Genomic DNA, 18,093 nt, shown 5'->3' on the forward strand with positions numbered 1-18,093 from the left:
ACCTCTGTTACTAGCACTGGGCTCTTGCTCAATCCCTCGCAGTTCACCTTTGCTCCCCCAATACTGCTAGAAACAAACCCTTTTCCAATGTTCTATCTGTTGTTGGGACTCAGGTACTGAGGGAGGAAATGAGCAGAAGTATGAATTCTGTGAAAGATGCTTTGGAGAGTTAGGGAGATAATACGGACAAATCTCTCAGTGAACACTGCACACAAATTCTCTCTTGGAGGTTTACAATGTTAATATTTAAAAGTGTTGGAGTTTTATGGTAAAGAAACCTGTTCAACTACCCTTTATATTCAACGGATAGCATAAATATTTGGAGGTATGAGGGGCACACCAGGTAAAAGCGTGGACAAAAGTGAAAAGAGACTAGGGAAGTAAGTGTGATGTAAAGGCAGGAATTCTGTGCAGTTTAACCAGTATTGTGGCTATGCGTGATATCTTGATAAAAGTAGACCCAGCTAAAACCCCAGCTCCAACACTGACGTTGGGCTACTTATATAATCTGATTCAGACTACTCCAAATCCTCCTGTTATTTTTGAAGATTTTATAAACTTATGAAAACTGCAGTGAAGGTATTATTATAAATTCTCATTGCCTAAATTCTATAATCTTACTATAATTATAATCTTACACAATTTTACAGACTCTACAGGATTAAACAGAATTGCTCCAGAATAATGGAACATATTTGTTATATTAAAAAAAAAAAAACACCCATCCATAAATCAAATGGGCAACAGCTGTCTGGTCTTTGCAAAGAATTATCTCTTTTGTCATAAGATTAGGAGGTCTGCAGAGGAAAGAAAAGAATTAAGCATCATTATCAGTTAAAGTCACCCAGTAATTCCTGCAATGAAATAGTCTAACCATATTCAGGAATTATCATGAAAACACTCAGCTTTCTAGGTGAATTATTACTGAATTAATATCAACCCCTGGGCTAAGTATGTAGGGAGTATTTTTTAAAAGTTGCTAATGTAAGGAGATATGCTACTGATCTCTTAATCTGATCACATCCAGCAAGAGTTATTTGCCCTGGGGTCTGAGCTACACTGTAATAAAATCAAAGGACATAAAAACTGTGGCAGGAACAGTGATGAAATTGGAGAAGCATCATTATGAACAGCAACAAGTGTGGAGATGCATATGTAAGAGGGTAACTAGAGTCAATATAACCACTGTTCTCCATGATTTAGGGTAAATAGATAGTTATGGCTCATCTGCTAAATAATCTACTGGGTAGATATTTATGGATTATTATTCAGTATATTACTGAGGATCAGCCTGGTTAAAAACAAATAGAGAAAAGGGCAAATGGCACAGACAGGCTTTTAGAAAGGCCATCATTCGTAATATTTCTCAGGAAAAAATCTCTTTCAGAAATTCCTCAGCATAGCTAATGTGCCATAGAAGGACTCTTCATTTTAGGAGTGCATAAATCCACACAAATTGCTATAATAAGGATTCATCCCATAGCCCTTTTGGCATAAATGCACATCTGGTCTCTGTTTGTAATGAAATCAATTCAAAGCCCCACAGTGCATTAATAATAAAAATGTTCAACATATTGCAACCAAATAAGCCCTGAAAATTTGAGTCTGCAAGATTTTGTCACACGTACATATACTTTTAACATTGATAAATGATTAGGTTACAGAACATTTATCAAATAGCTTAAGATTCCAAAGGTAGACTTTTTTTGGTAATTGTTATTTTCACAGGAAAATCCATATGCATGTATGCTAGATGTTTTGCTTGCTTGATTTATAATACCTCTTGGACTTTTATACCTATAGTTCACAATACCATAAAAATTTTATTATTAATAAAATTATCATAAGCAATACTGCCTGGTTTAGAGGAAGTTCATGGATTTGCCCTTTAAGAACAACAAAATTCTAGATTAGCTCATCGCATATCAAAGGGTGTCTTTAAATCTTAAATAAAAATATAATGGAAGAATATTTCCACATTAATTAAAAAAAGATCTTAACCAGTTTGTCTGCACCAGCTAGAGTCAACAGCAGAGGATCTAAGTTTGGGAAAACCTTCCTTGTCAGTCACGTGATTTACCTTTTGTGTTATTTGGTTGACCCAAGGAGAAGAACAGTTGCTAAGATCTGGTCCTTGGGGATCCCAGATTCCATCAGGAGCCAGGCATAGATATGTTGACACTCCTAGAACAATGAGAGAAAAAGGTCTGCTTTAAATACTCAAACCATGTTTCTTACAATGACTTTATATCCATGTTATGTTTAAATATGAACACAGGCAAAATGGAGATCATTAAGCTAAGCTAATGTTTATTGAAACACCACATCCAAAGCCTGGCAGACAATGGACACTGGAGAAATGCAACCAACCAAACAAAAACGTTCAATATTTTTAAAGCACTTGCTGGCAACTACACCAGTTACAGAGGACAATTTCATAAATGAGATAGATGCGGTGCCTGCCGCCATGGGGCTTATCGTGTGGGTTTTCACACAAGGCAAGGTAGCAGTTGAGTCTTAAAGGAATCAGTTTGCAGGTTTTTCAGGAAGACAAGGTAGGAAAGGGCACTCCAGGTGCAGAGAAGATATGTTGTCCTTGGGAAACCTCAAATGTTTTAAATTGAGGTCTACTGTACAGGAGAGTTATGTGTAACGGGCTTGGAAAGGCAGGCATAGTGAGATCATAAACTGCCTGGTCTGCCACCTGTGGGTGCTGGAAAATCAGTGAAAATTAAGCAGAGGAGAGAAATGAGCTGATTAAGGTTTTAGTAAGATAACTGTGGCAGCAGCAGAAAGGATGAATTTGAGGGGGAGATGTGAAGGTTTGGGGGACACTATCGCAAAAATTCAAGTGACAGCATGTGTGGGTCTAAACAGCAAAGGAGACAAAGAAAAGGTTAAAAATAAGATTTCAGTATAGGCACATTCACCTGGGAGGGCTCTAGAAGGCTCCCTTTAAATCTCTCTCCCAATTTTCACAGAACAATGGTGACATATTTCTGTCGTGCTTTCAAACTGCTTTCAAATAAAGTACTTCACTAACCTTCACAACAAACATTTGACGGGGTGGTGGGGGGGGGCTGTTATTATTTCTCTTTTAGAAATGAAGGAAATGAGGCCCAGAACGAAGGGGACAGTGCTAAGAGGCAAGGTTTCAAACTGTTGGAATCACACTGATTCCAGTAACACAAGTGAACTGCACCCTTTCCTAAAGGGAAAAAAGATTTCAGAATATTTTTAAACACTTTGCTGAAAAAAAATTAAATGTGCACTTGTGTAAAAGTCAATATTCTTTTTGGTCTTTCTACCAGTTCATATACTATAGAATTCAGAATGCTATATCCCCACTGGAACAGTTCTAAGAGAAACCTGTTTGAAGCAACCAGATCAATAACACCCAAAGGCGTAGTCACTATTGTTAGTACAGTGACATCTATTGTATATTTGCTTTCTTTACATATTTTATGGAATAAGGCACATTTTATTTAGTGTATCAAGTATTAGCTTTATGAAGATCAATGTATGTGACAATAAGAAAACCAGGCATTTTCTGGCTTAAAGATTGTAAATAATAATATGGTTACCAATGGGGGATGTGATGAATCGCAATAGTAAAAAAAAAAAAGGGGGGAAGTAGAGTAGAACTATTTAGCTCTTAACTGTCTCTCAGAGGAAACAATGAAGCTTGCTCTCTCTAGTGGATATTGAGTAGTGGGAGTCTGACTCCTGTCTATGTGAAGAGCCCTTGACTGTTAAGGGATGGCTATGATGACTTATGAAAAGGAGAGTCAAACTTCCTCTTCCGTTAAATTTTAGGTAGTTTCAATGATCATCTTCTAATGTAAAAGTCCTTGACCCCATTTTCTGCAATCAACAGTTGATGGTCGGTGCCAAGGACGAGAACTAACTCCCTTCCAATCCATTGATTCGCTCTGGGCTGCTGCACAGAAGGGCTGGCCTTCAGGAGTAGCCAGGACATGCACAGCCTAACTGCAACTCCACCCAGGGACCTCCCCCCGTGGGCGAAAATACTGACCTCACGTGTATCCCCACCAAATCCTCACCAGTGACTTCTTCGGAATGTATTTTCAAACTCTGAAAATACACTGCTTGAAATCGTCACTCAGCTGAGTTCAGAATTCAAGTGAACTAACAAAAATATGTAGTGACAAACAAACAAAAACACTAAAGAAACAATTGCGAGAAAAGCAAGCTAAAGCAACAGAATACCTTTCTTTAGCTTGGCTCTAGGACACACTTACCTATAGTTCCTGCAGGGCACGGCTGCTTTGCCATCTGTCCTTGACGGGTCTTAAACCACATGATTTCTCGGGCTTCCACGGCTTCACAGCTCTCTTCCAGGGCTGGGATTTGGGACGCTGCTGATGGCAGATGTGTGGTAATGTCGTCAAGCACCTCCACAGCTGGAGATGGGGTGCTGGTACTCCGGTTTCTTCTTCCTGACACTGATGGGGTAGTACTCCTGCCTGGGCTCCAAGTTGTGGTCCGCAGGGTGGTACTGGTGGTGGTACTTCCCATGCCAAGAGGTCCTGTGGTAGAGATTTCTGAAATAAAATTCAAAAGAAAAGACCTACATTGCTTGCTCATCGCCTCAAGGTGTCCTCATACTTCAGAAACCATTTTCATTTGAAAATTCCAAGAGCCCTCCACATGGGAAAAATAAGCCAGTGCCAAGGTATCAAAGTGGCACTTCAGGATGATGACGGTCAGCTGACCAGTGACAAATGAAGGCTTGTTCATGGTTCTACTCAGCTCGAATCGCAGAAAAAAAAGTTAACAGCATAATTCAACTCTTTAGTAAGCTTCTTAATGTTTCAAGCCTTTGTAACAATTAGAGGATTAATACTTAAAGCCCTCACCTTAGAATATTCAAACCTGGTACATAGAATGGGAGAAAGCTATCTAAACTAGACTTTTCACATTAAGTATAACATGAGTTTCTAAAGATGAAGCAATTAGGGGGAAAGGATCGGAAAAAAAGGGCCTCAAAAATTAAAGCGCTCTCAAGCTAAAAGAGAAAAGACAATTCTGAGTAGAGTCTCTTTAACTTGACGATCTACCGATGCTCTTAGAACTGACCCATCTTAACAAAACTGTGTGAAGTATAAGTGGTTTCCAATCAGTCGTGCCATTAATTATTGTCTAACTAGATTTGTTAAAGTCTAGTATGTATTCCAAATTCCAAATAAAACTAGTAAGGCTCCTTGACCAGATGTTAATAGGTTATTAAGCCTATGAAGTACTCAAAGGAATGTTCTAACAATACTATGGAAATAATCACTGCAGAGAATCACCTTTCTGGGAAAATATATTCACATTTCCATCATAGGAATGCAAGAGTATGCCAGTCCTCCACGTACATACATTGCATTCCTCACTGTAAGGTTAGAAACTACGCTTAACCTCACTTACTTGCAATAAACCTAGGGACACCGGCTCTAACCAGATTCAAAGTAGCTCAGGGTTATGGAACTCAGGGAGTCCTGTGCTAAGCCTCCAGATGTTTTGTCATTCATTGTCTGCCGTCTTTAACATGTCATCAACTTGACTCTGCTATCCCAGAAGAGAAGCCACATCCATCACAGTGTATTTAGTACGTATAAAGCTTCCCCAAACAAGACAGAGATCGCGGTTGCAAGGGGGTATGGATTTCCTGAACATTTAATCACTGAAATTGTAGCATTTTCTGACGTGATGCTATTTTTCTAGCTGTCTTGCCTGTTCTGTTCCTCTTTGCAGCTTTCTTTCTTTCTCTTGTGTTTTCTCTCTATGTGAATGTAATGTTCATAAATTCATTGACTCAAAATTCATAAAGGAAGAGAGGGTATCTTTTTTCCTCTTCTTCCATTTATACCATATTCCCCAAACTGCCAAGTCTTGTTGATTCTGTCTCATTTTTTTACTTTTCTCTCTCCCCAATCACCACTATCTGCATTCACCCCACCATCATCAGTGGATGAATACAATAGCCTTTTAACCTTTTTGCCAGTGAAAGCAATACTAGACCAGAATGGCAATACTGGTGTTTCAGTATCTATTTTTGCAAAAGCAAAATTCAGAACTCATAAAATAAAATTGACACAATTTAACACAACTCAAATATAAAATTTAGCAACATAACTAAAGTTGAATTCTTAAAATTATAAATAGTAGAAACATGAGTCTAATGTATGTTGTTTGCATTTAAATTTATTGAAATATCTCAAAAAGAAAAATAAAACTAAGAAATATTAATAACTTGAAATTAAATATTATTTAACATTATATTATTAAAATAAATTAATATTAAAATTAAATAATATTGTTCTTAATAATATTAAGTATTAGTCTTAAAAATAACATGTCAGTGGTGTCATGGCTGGGATACAAGAACCTTTTTGTGCAAATTTTTCTGGCTGATGGAAAAATTCTCCTTAACTTTATATTACTTGATAAAATAGTAAGGCAATAGTTAAAAGTTAACGCCAAGTATTTTTTCTGGCTCCTTCAACTTAAAAAATGCCATGTCTCATTTGTAGTTTCTTGAGAATTACATAGATACTCCAGAATGCTTTCTAAATGAGTGAATTTCTTTTCATTTAGATATTTTAATTAGCATACAATGCTCTATGAGGGAGGAGATTCGTTTTGCAAACATTTTTGCCCTGATAAAACTGCACAATACCCCATGTAGCGAAAACATGGACCAGCCTATTGTCTCAATCACACAAATCATAGGAAAGGAATGATGACACATTATCACAAGATGCTTGTCTGCTGTGACTCTGGACTTGCCAATTTTGAATAGATTTGTCTTTTAGCATAGATTTAATATATATATCCTATTTAAATGATTGGGATTTCAGATTTTTAAAGACTACAGTATCACACCAAAAGGTACTTAACAATAGCACAGCATAATGGAAATCAATGTTCATTATTTTTCTCTAGAATTATCCCATTGAAATAATTTTCTACCTTTTGCCAGAGGCATCTTGTAGGGTATAAATTGAAATGTGTTACTCCCCAGATTAAAATCCCTTAAATCATTTCTGTCTGCCCTCTGAACACAGATTGGACTCCTTTTCTTCGTGCCTTAAGCCCTTCATGAGTTTATTCCTCTAGCTCATTTGTAATGCTTCTTCATCTTTCAGCTCTACTATTAACCCATACAAAATTACCAGTAATTCCCCAACTGCACCCTGTTCTTTCTGCCTCAGGGCTTTTGCACATGCTGCAGTGTTCCTGCTCCCATTTCCACCTGGCTAATTTCTGTTTAGCCTTTGGGGATTGCTTGGATGCCATCTCCACCAAAGAACCTTTTCAAACAACCAAGATGAGGTTATATACTAATATGTTTTATACACGATTACTTCCTCAGCTTTTAGCTTTTTGTCTGACTTACAATAAATTAGGTCTTAGTCAAAATAGATGACTATCAGGGATAGGTGAAAGAGGCAGGGGAGAGTCCAGTTCTGAAATGTCACACAAAAAAGGAAAAAAAGATAAATAGAGGGAAATAACAAATGGGGTCATTAAGAGTCCTTATAGTTGATAGGCTAAAAAAGTTATTTTATAAATGCATTTTAATGCTATCATTAAGAAAATTACCAGATAACTCAAATGAAAAGGAGCAAGAACTCTTCTTCCCCAAATTGACTCTATCTCACAACATTCATATTTAAATTGAATACACTCTTGTGAAGCAATGATACCGATAAAAGAGATTTTTTAAAAGTTTGATTTGTTATGCAGTACATCACAAGGACTCAGTTTAATACAGACATACTAATGTTCAGGATCGATATAGAACTTATTTCCTTGGAACTGTGCTGCAGAGAGATGTATACAAGCAGGGCCATTTCATATCATTGGACTTTCAGCAGAATAAAAGTCAGATTTAAAAGCTGTTCCTGATTCCCCAACCCTTCTATTCCATTTACTGCCATGTAAGACTCTCAAGAGTTTTGTTCAGTGCCATCCTTCGGCAGAATAAGTACTAGTGATATACATGTCATCACCAGTGCCCAAGAAAGAACCTGTCTTATTGTAGATACTGTAAAAAAAGATGTAGAATCACTGAAGAGTCATAGCAGCACACTTTGGCCAAGTTCCAGCCCATACCGTAAGCCACAGGAGTTTGTATTCTTCTATCTTCCAGTAAGGAAGAAATGATATGACACTTTTTCACTAGATTCTGTTATCGAGTCTTACCTGATAATGTAGCTACTTTAATAAAACTATGTTATTAAGTGCCTCGTGTGGTTGTGTATCAGGGAAAGTTTAAAAGAATATAAAAGAAAATAAGTGCAAGTGACTATCTGCATATAACACTTTATCAAGCTTGGGTAATTTTCGTTACTATTTTGTCATTGCTATTGTGTTTATTGTACTTATGTAGCTTAGCATTTTCATAAAAGTAACTAAACTCCACATTAATAATTTCCCTCATACTTAACCTATTTCCAGAGGAAAATTTCAATTCTCCTGTTTACTGAAATATATTGCCCATGGTCTATTTCATTCTTACATTTTGGTTTATTTTGTTTAATTTATGTCTCCTTCAATTTCCTTGAAAGGAATAAATATTATTTTGAATATTACTACAGGTTATAGTTTGTGGAGTACACTCATGGAAAACAGTGAAAATCACCAATATTTGTACGGTGCTTTACATTTTTCAATGTCCTTCTTTATCTCTATTATCTGACTGAATTCATTGCAGAATAATTATAACTATGAATTCCTTATATTATAAATGAGAAAACATAGGCTCAAATGGTAAGTGAATCATAATTAAACATATAGAAAGTAAATCAGTTTCCTCTAATTCCTCCATGTTTTTATAATAAGCTATCAAAATGACATTCTGAATTGTTTCATGCATTCCACAACCATGAGTCTATCATATGCTTTAAGAAGGGACTTAAGTAAATACAATGATTCTAAAAAAGACATTACTACTCTTGATCACAAACCATATTTATTATTTTTGAGATGGACATTGTTAATTTTCCCCCCCAAAGTCGTACATTGAAGCCCTAACTCACCTATAACTACATTTGGAGACAGAGCCTTTAAAAAAGATAATTAAGGTTCAATGAGGTCATAAGTGTGTGGCCCTAATCCAACAGCATTGTTGTCCTTAAATGTGGAGGAAGAGATACTAGGGAGACATGCTCACAGAATGCTCATTTTGATAGCTTATTATAAAAACATGGAGGAATTAGAGGAAACTGATTTACTTTCTATAAAGGCCATGTGAGAAGGTAGCCATCTCCAAGTGAAGGAGTAAGACCTCAGGAGAAACCAACTTACCAGCACCTTGATCCTGGACTTTCAGTTGCCAGAACAGTGAGGAAATGAATGTCTGTTGTTTAAGTCACCTAGTCTGTGATATTTTGTTATGGCAGCCCTAGCAGAGTAATACAGGCATCTTCTAAAAAACTATAAAATTTAAAACAGAAGATTAAACTTCACAGTAGAAGAAATGTTTACCTTCTGCTCATAAAGTGCATGAACTTTCTTTCTGATTCGCCTTTATTTTTTCCTTTCTTGTCTAAGATATGTATCCCCCTTCATGGTTTTCCCTTTTCTAATCTGTGTTAACTTCATTCCAACATATAACATTTGGCTAACTACAGAAACATTTCCTTCTCCCCACCCTCCAAGTATTTATTTAAATCCAAGGTCAGTTATTGAAGAAATCTTCCCAAGGGTTTGATATAGGAAATAAGAAAACTAAAACTATAACAATACTCCAAGTGGCTTTTGGTTATTTGTGTAGTGCTCTGGGTAGAAAGAAATTCTGCCTGGTCTCCATGGATATCAGTTGGTGGCAGCTGATTTGATTATACCTAGTTTTAAAAGAGAAACATCAGTTTTATCTGTCATGAAATTATCCAATTCTCTTCAGAATCCATTCATTATATTTGGCTCAATGGCCTCTTAAGATAGTGAAATTCCACAAATTATCAGCCATGTGAAGGAATATTTATTTTTGTAATTTAATCTATTTACATTTTCTGATTTTTTCATAGCCTATCATTCTTATTGCAAATAGAGGAAAATATCTGTTCTAATTAAACATGAATTTGTAATAGACTTATTATGTAAAATAATAAGCTAAAATATGGGATTTAGGGGCAACCTATTAAAATTATCTGCTACATATTGAGTCCTACTATGCCAGGAACTATGTGGTATGCTTTATATGTGTTCTGATTTAGTGCTCCTAACAATCTTTGGGTAGATATATTTACCTTCATTTCAGAGATGAAAGAAGTCAAATTAAGTAACTCTCCCAAGCTTATAGACTGTCCAGTGACAGAACCAGGAGTCAGTCCATCAAAGTCCAAACCAAGTCCATCAAAATCCTTCCCTTTTCATTAGGACGGTGGTGGTGTTAACCACGCAGACAAAATTTAATAACAGAAACACATATGTAAAAATTCTTAATGAATGTGGAAATTAATTTGTCCCAAACACCACTCACATGTACTTTTATGGGTATTACTATGGTTCAGACCTCTTGGGCACTTAATGAACTCTTATTATCAGATCAGGCACTATTCTGAGCACTTTACAGGAATTGGCCCATTTAATTCTGACAACAAATCTGTGAGGAGGTACAATTAATTGCCTTCATTGTACAGATGGTGAAACTGAAGCACCAACAGATTCAGTAATTTCTCAAAGGTTAAAAGTACATAAGTAGAAGAATAGAAAAACAACTGAGGCATGGTTAGAGAGACCTCACTCTTAACCATACTAACCTGGAGGGAACATTGAGAGCCTAAACTTGATCCACAAGAAAGCAGCCTGCCCTCTGCTGTTAAGAATAGAGGAAGTAATCATCTTTGAGCTAATTTCTGTTTATCATTTCTAATTCTCCTAAAGATTCAGGACTGGCTGAGAAAAAAACTGTAGAATCCACAAAATTTAATACATTACTCAGCATTCAAGTAGATAATAAACAAGCAGCAAATAATAATGTGAAATAATAGTTGGCTTTTTTTGAGCATATATTATACACCAGGCAGTGTGCTAACACTTTACATGCGAAATGGAAGTACAGAGAGGTTTTGTGAATTTCCTAGCTTCACATAGTCCATAAGTGATAAAGCCAGCATTTAAATACAAATAGTTTCACTCCCAAACCTTTGTGTATCTATGTTATCTGACAAAAGGTTTAAAGTCCTTTTTTTTTTTTTAAGTATTATATATGGTATACATTATGTGCCTATAAGGGAGTTCAGTTCTAGGAATTACAAGATAAATTCATTCCATCCATATTTATTAATCAACTATCATGTGACAGGAGTTGTATTGGGAATACAATGTTGAATACAGTTATCATGTTCCTTGCTCTCATGATGCCCCCTCTAAGAGGCTTTTACAGAAAACGCTACTGAAAATGATAGGAAATAGAAAGAAGAGAAATACACCAACTATATTTTTCATTTGGTATACATTTAATAGTGTTTGTCTCATATTACACATTGTGCTGGGCACCAAAGATCCAGAGGCAAAGCAAAGAGTACCACCCTCAAGAAGATTTTAATATACTGCATTTTGTTGAATATACAACATCATCAATTATTCTTTGTACCACTTATAAAAAAAATCTCTAATTAAACTCTGACATGTCTTCAATTGTTAGGTGCACTCTAGCTTATGAAATATTAAAAGGTGAAATCATGAGAATCTTAAAGTTGGTAAAACACTATAATAACAGAAATGTCTTCTTTTAACACACTTAGATAAATACTCAATCATTTAAGAGAGATGTGACTTTGAACAAATTATAATACTCTCTGTGCCTTAGTTTTTTTTTCACTTAGATGGAGGTAATATATATACTTATTTGAGAAAAAAATATACTTATTTGAGAAAAAAATGGCAGTATGGATTTAAAGTACATAGCAAACTAAATGACAGTGAATAATACATTAATAAATATTTACTATCAGTAATAATATTTTTACTTATTCCTTGCTTCAACCAAAAATTACTGATTGCTTACTATGTGCCAAGTGCTATTCTAAATGCTGGGGACATAGAAGTGAACAATAAAAACAAAAAAAGTAAAAATCTCTGTCCTCATGAAGCTTACATCTTAGTAGGAGAGATAAACAGGATAAAAAATTCAAATATACAGTATATTAAAAAGTACTAACGATAAAAATAACAGACAAAGCAGGGGAAAATAATAGAAAGTGCTGGGAGAGGGCAATTACAAGTTTTAATTGGGTGTCAGGCATGGACTTGTTGTTAAGGTGACAAGTGGCGGACTGAGAATCAGGAATAACAGGGGGCCTTCCAGTTAGAGGAGTCAGCCTCTCTAAAGGCCTACGCACAGTGAGGTGGCCAGTGTGGCTGGAGGAATGTGTGTGAGGGAAAACAACTATGAAATGAGACCAGAAAGGTGGTGGGGACTGTAGCACATAGGAATTTATAGGTATGGTGAGGACTTTGGTATTTATCTGGTGTGGAAATTCACTGGAAGGTTCCGAGCAGAGCAGTGACATGATCCGACTTAGGTTTGCTTACACTGCCGTGGTTAAGAGTAACTGAATGGGCGAAGAGCAGGAGTAGGAAGAACAAGTGTTTGTGTGGCCATACATCTGAGGTGCTGGTGACGATGATAACGACCAGCATGCTGTGGGGATCTACATATACCCACGAGAGCACGGGGTCTGATAGAGGAGGTGATGGCTTTTGGGTCTGGATACGATGATCCTCATTGACACATAGTAGGCCTTCAATAATTGTTGACTGAATTGAACTGATTTAACAAAAGGAGAGTTAGTCCTTCTCATGTGAATTCTTCTCTAGCTCCATTCAATTATTATCATTTATTTAAACTTAAAACAACCACATAAACATATTGATCTCATACTGTATAAAAATATTCCTGAGGGCTCCTGAGTTATAATCAACAGAAGCATCTCAGTGTGCTCTTTACTGTAAACCTTCTAGAAGTTTTAATTTATGAGAATATTAAGTAAACCCTGGTGGTGACAAAACCATGCAAACTGGGGAAATCAGTTCAAGTGGGTTTGAGTTTGCTGATTTCTCCACGACCAGTAAAACATTCAAGAAGGGGAAGTAGTTGAATTGCTGTTAGGATTTAGAATAATTCCTTACTTCTAGCCTCAATATTATGTTTTATTCCCCCAGATTTGACATCATTATTATCCAGTTACTGGAGTTATTGCCTGAGATTTGCAGTGACATATGTTTTATTATTAACTTGTGAATTGTAGTTTACCTACAAAGATAAAGTGATACTGAAATAGAAGGGTTATTCATGATTTATTTATAAGCATAAAGTTAAAATAAATTCAAGAAAAACAAAATTATCCTCTGTATTTGGAAATGAAATATTCAAGTGAACAGGGAAGAAGCGTTCATCATTTACGCTTCAAGTTTTTTTTTTAAGGAATGCAATTTTAGTAATTTTGATCTATTGCAGATGTTTGAAAAATATATACATCCTTGTCCTTGTTACCTTTGCACAAGTTTCTAAGAAACTGATAAAACGTAAGCCTCTACTATGGGATAGCTACTGTTCTTGGTTATTTGTTTTTGTTTATGTTTACGGTCTGGAAAAATAAAGGATATTACATTGCTATTTAAGTATCTTGAAATATTTCTTAACCCACCCCCCCTCCAAAAAACTCTAGCATTGATTTTTCATCTAACCTGAGAGTGCCATGAATAGGAGTTCCAACTAGCTGCTAGAATGGGCATATGAGTTTGCATAAAACATAGTCCTTCTCTTCAAGGAGTTTACAGGTTGGGCAATCTAATTTTATCATCAGTTGTAGAAAATCAAAGGGTGGCTCTTCACCATGCCCATCATTTCTCTCACACTGGTGAGTCCAGGAAACAGTCCATTTTTTCACATAATTTAAATAATAAAAAGGAAGGCCGCTGTGTAATTGGCATATAAATGATTAATTTCAAATGCAACCACAACCATATTGGATAGCCTTCTAAATGACTTACTAATCAACATATAGATTAAAGACTTGATATATGAATTAAGTCTATCTGCCAAAATCGCAATTAAACTCTACAATTCTTCCTGAGTACAGGGAAATTTGACATTCTATTTTGTTTCCATGCAAATATACTACCTGGGATACATTGAGTACTCACTCATGCATGTTAGGTGAGTGGGAATAAATATCTATGCTTTATTTTGAAAAGAATTTTCTGAAGATCTATGTATATATACTACTATATCTGAATTACATTGACATTTTGATAAAGTTGGATTAAATAATTTGATCAGCTACTCCAGATTACATTTTGTAAGATTTGATATACAACAGTTTCAAATTTTTACATACACAATATTCAAAAGCCAAACTACAACTGTCAGAAACTATATAGACTCAAGAAACTTAAATATTTAAATAGATGCTATTAATTTATAATTACTTCTCTTGAAAATAAATGTCTTTAAAAAAAAGGCAATATACTCAAAATGGAGTCCATTGTGCTAAGTCCCAAGTCAGCAAACCAAGACTTAAAACTTAACCTAATTGCAGTTTCAGCAGCTCCTAGGAATGTAACCTTTAGCCAGTTAGTCTGGAAATACCTGGTCAGCGTTAATGACTAACCTGCCCTGATAGACTCTTTCTGTTCCCCATAGGAAGGTCACCTTGCTTAAAATATTCCACTTTTCGCCAGAAATTTCCTTTTCCTGTTCCCTTCTGTCTACAAAAACCTTCTACTTTGTATAGCCCCTTCCTAGATGGTGTGCTGCCCAACTCATGAAATCATTGAATAAAACCAATTAGATCTTTTACCTCAGTTAAATTTTGCTTTGTAACAAAGGAAAGGGTAAAAATAGCCCTGTTGAACTGAGAATTAGGCAACTGAATGATTAGGCCAAGGTATTTTCTGTTATAGACTGAGGAACAGAATTCAGGGCATCTAAAGCAAATGTTTCAACTAGTCCTCACGTTGAGAATTTAGCAGCTTCTCCTCACTCATTTATGCACCAAACTATTTTTCTTTCAACCATCATGCCAACCATGCCTACCCATCACCTTCCAAATTAATAGGGTAATAAAACCTCCCGATTTTGCTTTCTCCTGGTTATTACTGTTATTTAAGAGGATGGAGTCGTGCACTCCATAGGTAGTGATAAGTAGGTCAGAGAAGCAAATTGCTTAGGGGGAATCTGCCCACAGGATGATGATTCTCAGGTTTTTCTATTAAAACAGAGAAAGAAAATATACATGTATCTGCACAAATACATGCACATCACACATATATTCCAAACTGCTAGGGAAAAAAAGTAAATAAAATGGATATTTTTCTTCTTGAAAAGAATTATGTTCATTTTCAGAGATCTATGAAGAAACCTCAAAAACTTCATAAAACAGTGCATTTACTGTATTAATAATACAGTAAAAGGCAGTGGTATCCTGGAAAAAGCATTGATTTTAGGTTCAAATATTAGATCATCATCACTAGTTATTTGGCTTTGGGCAAATTAATCCTCCAGAAAGTCAAAATTTCCTTATCTTTAACAATGTGGATCTCTATGTTTACTTTGATAATACTGACACAGGATAGACCTTCAGTAATAATATAACATTATTATAATCAAATTCAGGTTATCCCAAGATGCCATCAACTTTCTTTCAGGAGAATTATCAACAGCCATCTAACTTATGAAGGTGAAATACTTTTTGCGAGTCTATTAACAGAGAAGATAGGCCAGCCTGAAATAAAATCATAAAGCTTATCTTTTTCACCTCAGTCTCTGAATGACATTTAAAACCCCCGTAGTAATTTACCACCCACTTTATCCAACCCAGCTTTAGAAAAGACAACTGAGATTGTTAGTTGTGCTCCAATGGGAAATTATTTTTTAAGACAAAAAATAATATAAATAAAGAAAAAATTACTTCAAAATCATGTGCCTGCTCTGTGGTATTTCAAATTTTAAGATGATCAGATTTGGGAGCATAAAAGATATTTCAAAACATTTAAAAAAATTAGTATTTAGCTTTGAAAGTAAAATGGGGGGCTTGAAAGAAAAGAACAATTTTAAGTCAATATTGAAATATATAATATGAACAAAATCACGCTATTTTGGATTCAAAATTGTAGACAGTCCATATAATTTAGGAGTCCACAAGTGATAAAATTCTTCCTGGAGCCTGATCTCTTGGAAATACAACCTGATCTTAACGTAGAAGAGTGTCAAAATTTGTGTAACACTCTCTGCAGGCCAAGTAGCCCAAAGGCCCCATGAAGACAGACTGTTGCTGTTTTGCTTGACCACCATCCTCAGCGACTTGACACAGAGGAGAGGCTCAATTAGTATTTGTCCAATAAATGTACTTTATCATCAACTGCCTTGATTCACTGCAAAATATTCATAACAGGACTTGCAAATTTGATCACTGATGTGCTGAGAACATTGCTTTACTTATTCTTCATCACTGTTCCCATTCTTTAAAAAGCCTGTTCTATTATAATAGTCTTAAAAATGAAACTTTTTATTTTGAAATAAGTATAGACTCATAGGAAGTAGCAAAAATAGTAAGAACAACCCCTTCCTTCAGCTTCCCTCAATGACACGATTTTATATAGCTACAGTATAATCTCAAAGCCAGGAAATGGCATTGGTACATGGCTGTAGCGGTCTGACTACAGACAGGCTTTATATAGAGGGTTTTACCTGCATTCATTTATGTATGCATGCTTATGTTCTATGAGATTTTATCTCAGGTATAGATTTGTATAACCACTGTCACATTCAAGAAGCAGAACTGTTCCATCACACAAAAGAGTTGCCTTGTGCCACCTCCTTGTATTCAAATCCGCCCCCACCCTCCCCATAGCTATCTCCTGGCAACCACTTATCTATTCTCCATCTCTATAGTTTCATTCTTTCAAGAATGTTACATAAATAGAATTATAAGCATGACACCTTTTGAGATTGACTTTTTCCACTAAGGATAATGTTCTTGAGGGCCACCCAGGTAGTTGAGGCTATCAGTAGTGAAGTCATCTCCCGACATCATCAAATGAATACCTATAATCTATCTTTCACCTTGTACCTGGAGTGATCTTTGAAAAATGCAAATCTGATGCTGTTGCTCTTTAAAAGCTCCCAACTGATCGTACTATAAAGTCAAAATCTTTAAACATGACCTAAAAAGCCCACTAATCCTCAGCTCGCCCACCTCTCCAGTCACCACTTAAGCCTCCCTGCTTTGCTCTCTCTCTCTTCTAACCATCCTGGATTTATTTCCTGTGTCCCCAGAAAGGCCCCTTCTCATCTTCAATGATGCAAATGTCTTTCTGGAACACTCTATGCTCAGTTTTAGGTATTCTTCCATCCTGTGTCCCACTCCCTTTACTTGGTTAAATCACTAATCCTTTTGATATCTGATTTAAAGTAATTGTAAGCAGAAATGGGAAAAAATTAATGAAGTTGTTATTTTAGACTACTCATACTTGTATTCAACAAATGTTTATTATTTTTAGGATACAAATTCACAACAAGAATTTAAGATTGCATTCTTTCTGAGAGTGATCATTTATTACACCACTAGCCACATAGAACCACATGAAGAGACATCTGCCTATAGGTACTAGCTCCTGTACATTCTAGCTATGACACTTTGGGCAAATCTCTAAACCAAGATGAGCATTAGTTCTCTTTGAAAAATTTGGCAAAGTAGACTTATGAATGATAATGCAATATTCTACATCCAGTATAGTTCCTGGCACATAATAGGTGCTTAACAAATGTTTTGTGTACTTGCGAATATCCATTGAAGATAAGCAAATGGTGCGAACATAAAAGGAAATCATATGAAGGAAACAAAAAAATCTATTTGTATAATTTCCACATCCCCTAAAATTATGCATTATAAACACAAATGATATAAACTAGAAATTCTGAATTCTCCTATGAAAGTGAAAAGCACACTTGGTACCTATGATAATACTTTATTGGTCATCACATATATATTAAATATCCCAGAATATGTCTTATAGCATATTTAGTACATCAAATGGTATCTGAAAAGAACAATACTTAGTTACACATCT

General features: G+C 35.6%; 1 protein-coding gene across 3 annotated transcripts in view; it reads right to left on the reverse strand.

Annotated features, from left to right (window-relative positions):
• Positions 1 to 18,093, reverse strand: part of ADGRL3 (adhesion G protein-coupled receptor L3) — a 687,513-nt gene that overhangs the window by 150,264 nt on the left and 519,156 nt on the right. For all 3 annotated transcript variants that reach the window (XM_042984449.1, XM_042984448.1, XM_042984447.1), the window contains 2 exons: positions 4,263 to 4,565; positions 2,081 to 2,184 (listed from right to left, as the gene is read on the reverse strand). In XM_042984449.1, coding sequence (XP_042840383.1) covers positions 2,081 to 2,184; positions 4,263 to 4,565 — 407 coding nt within the window. The remainder of the gene's footprint in view (positions 1 to 2,080; positions 2,185 to 4,262; positions 4,566 to 18,093) is intronic.

The sequence above is a fragment of the Panthera tigris genome, chromosome B1 (assembly GCF_018350195.1).
Source record: "Panthera tigris isolate Pti1 chromosome B1, P.tigris_Pti1_mat1.1, whole genome shotgun sequence".
NCBI classification, from domain to species: domain Eukaryota; kingdom Metazoa; phylum Chordata; class Mammalia; order Carnivora; family Felidae; genus Panthera; species Panthera tigris.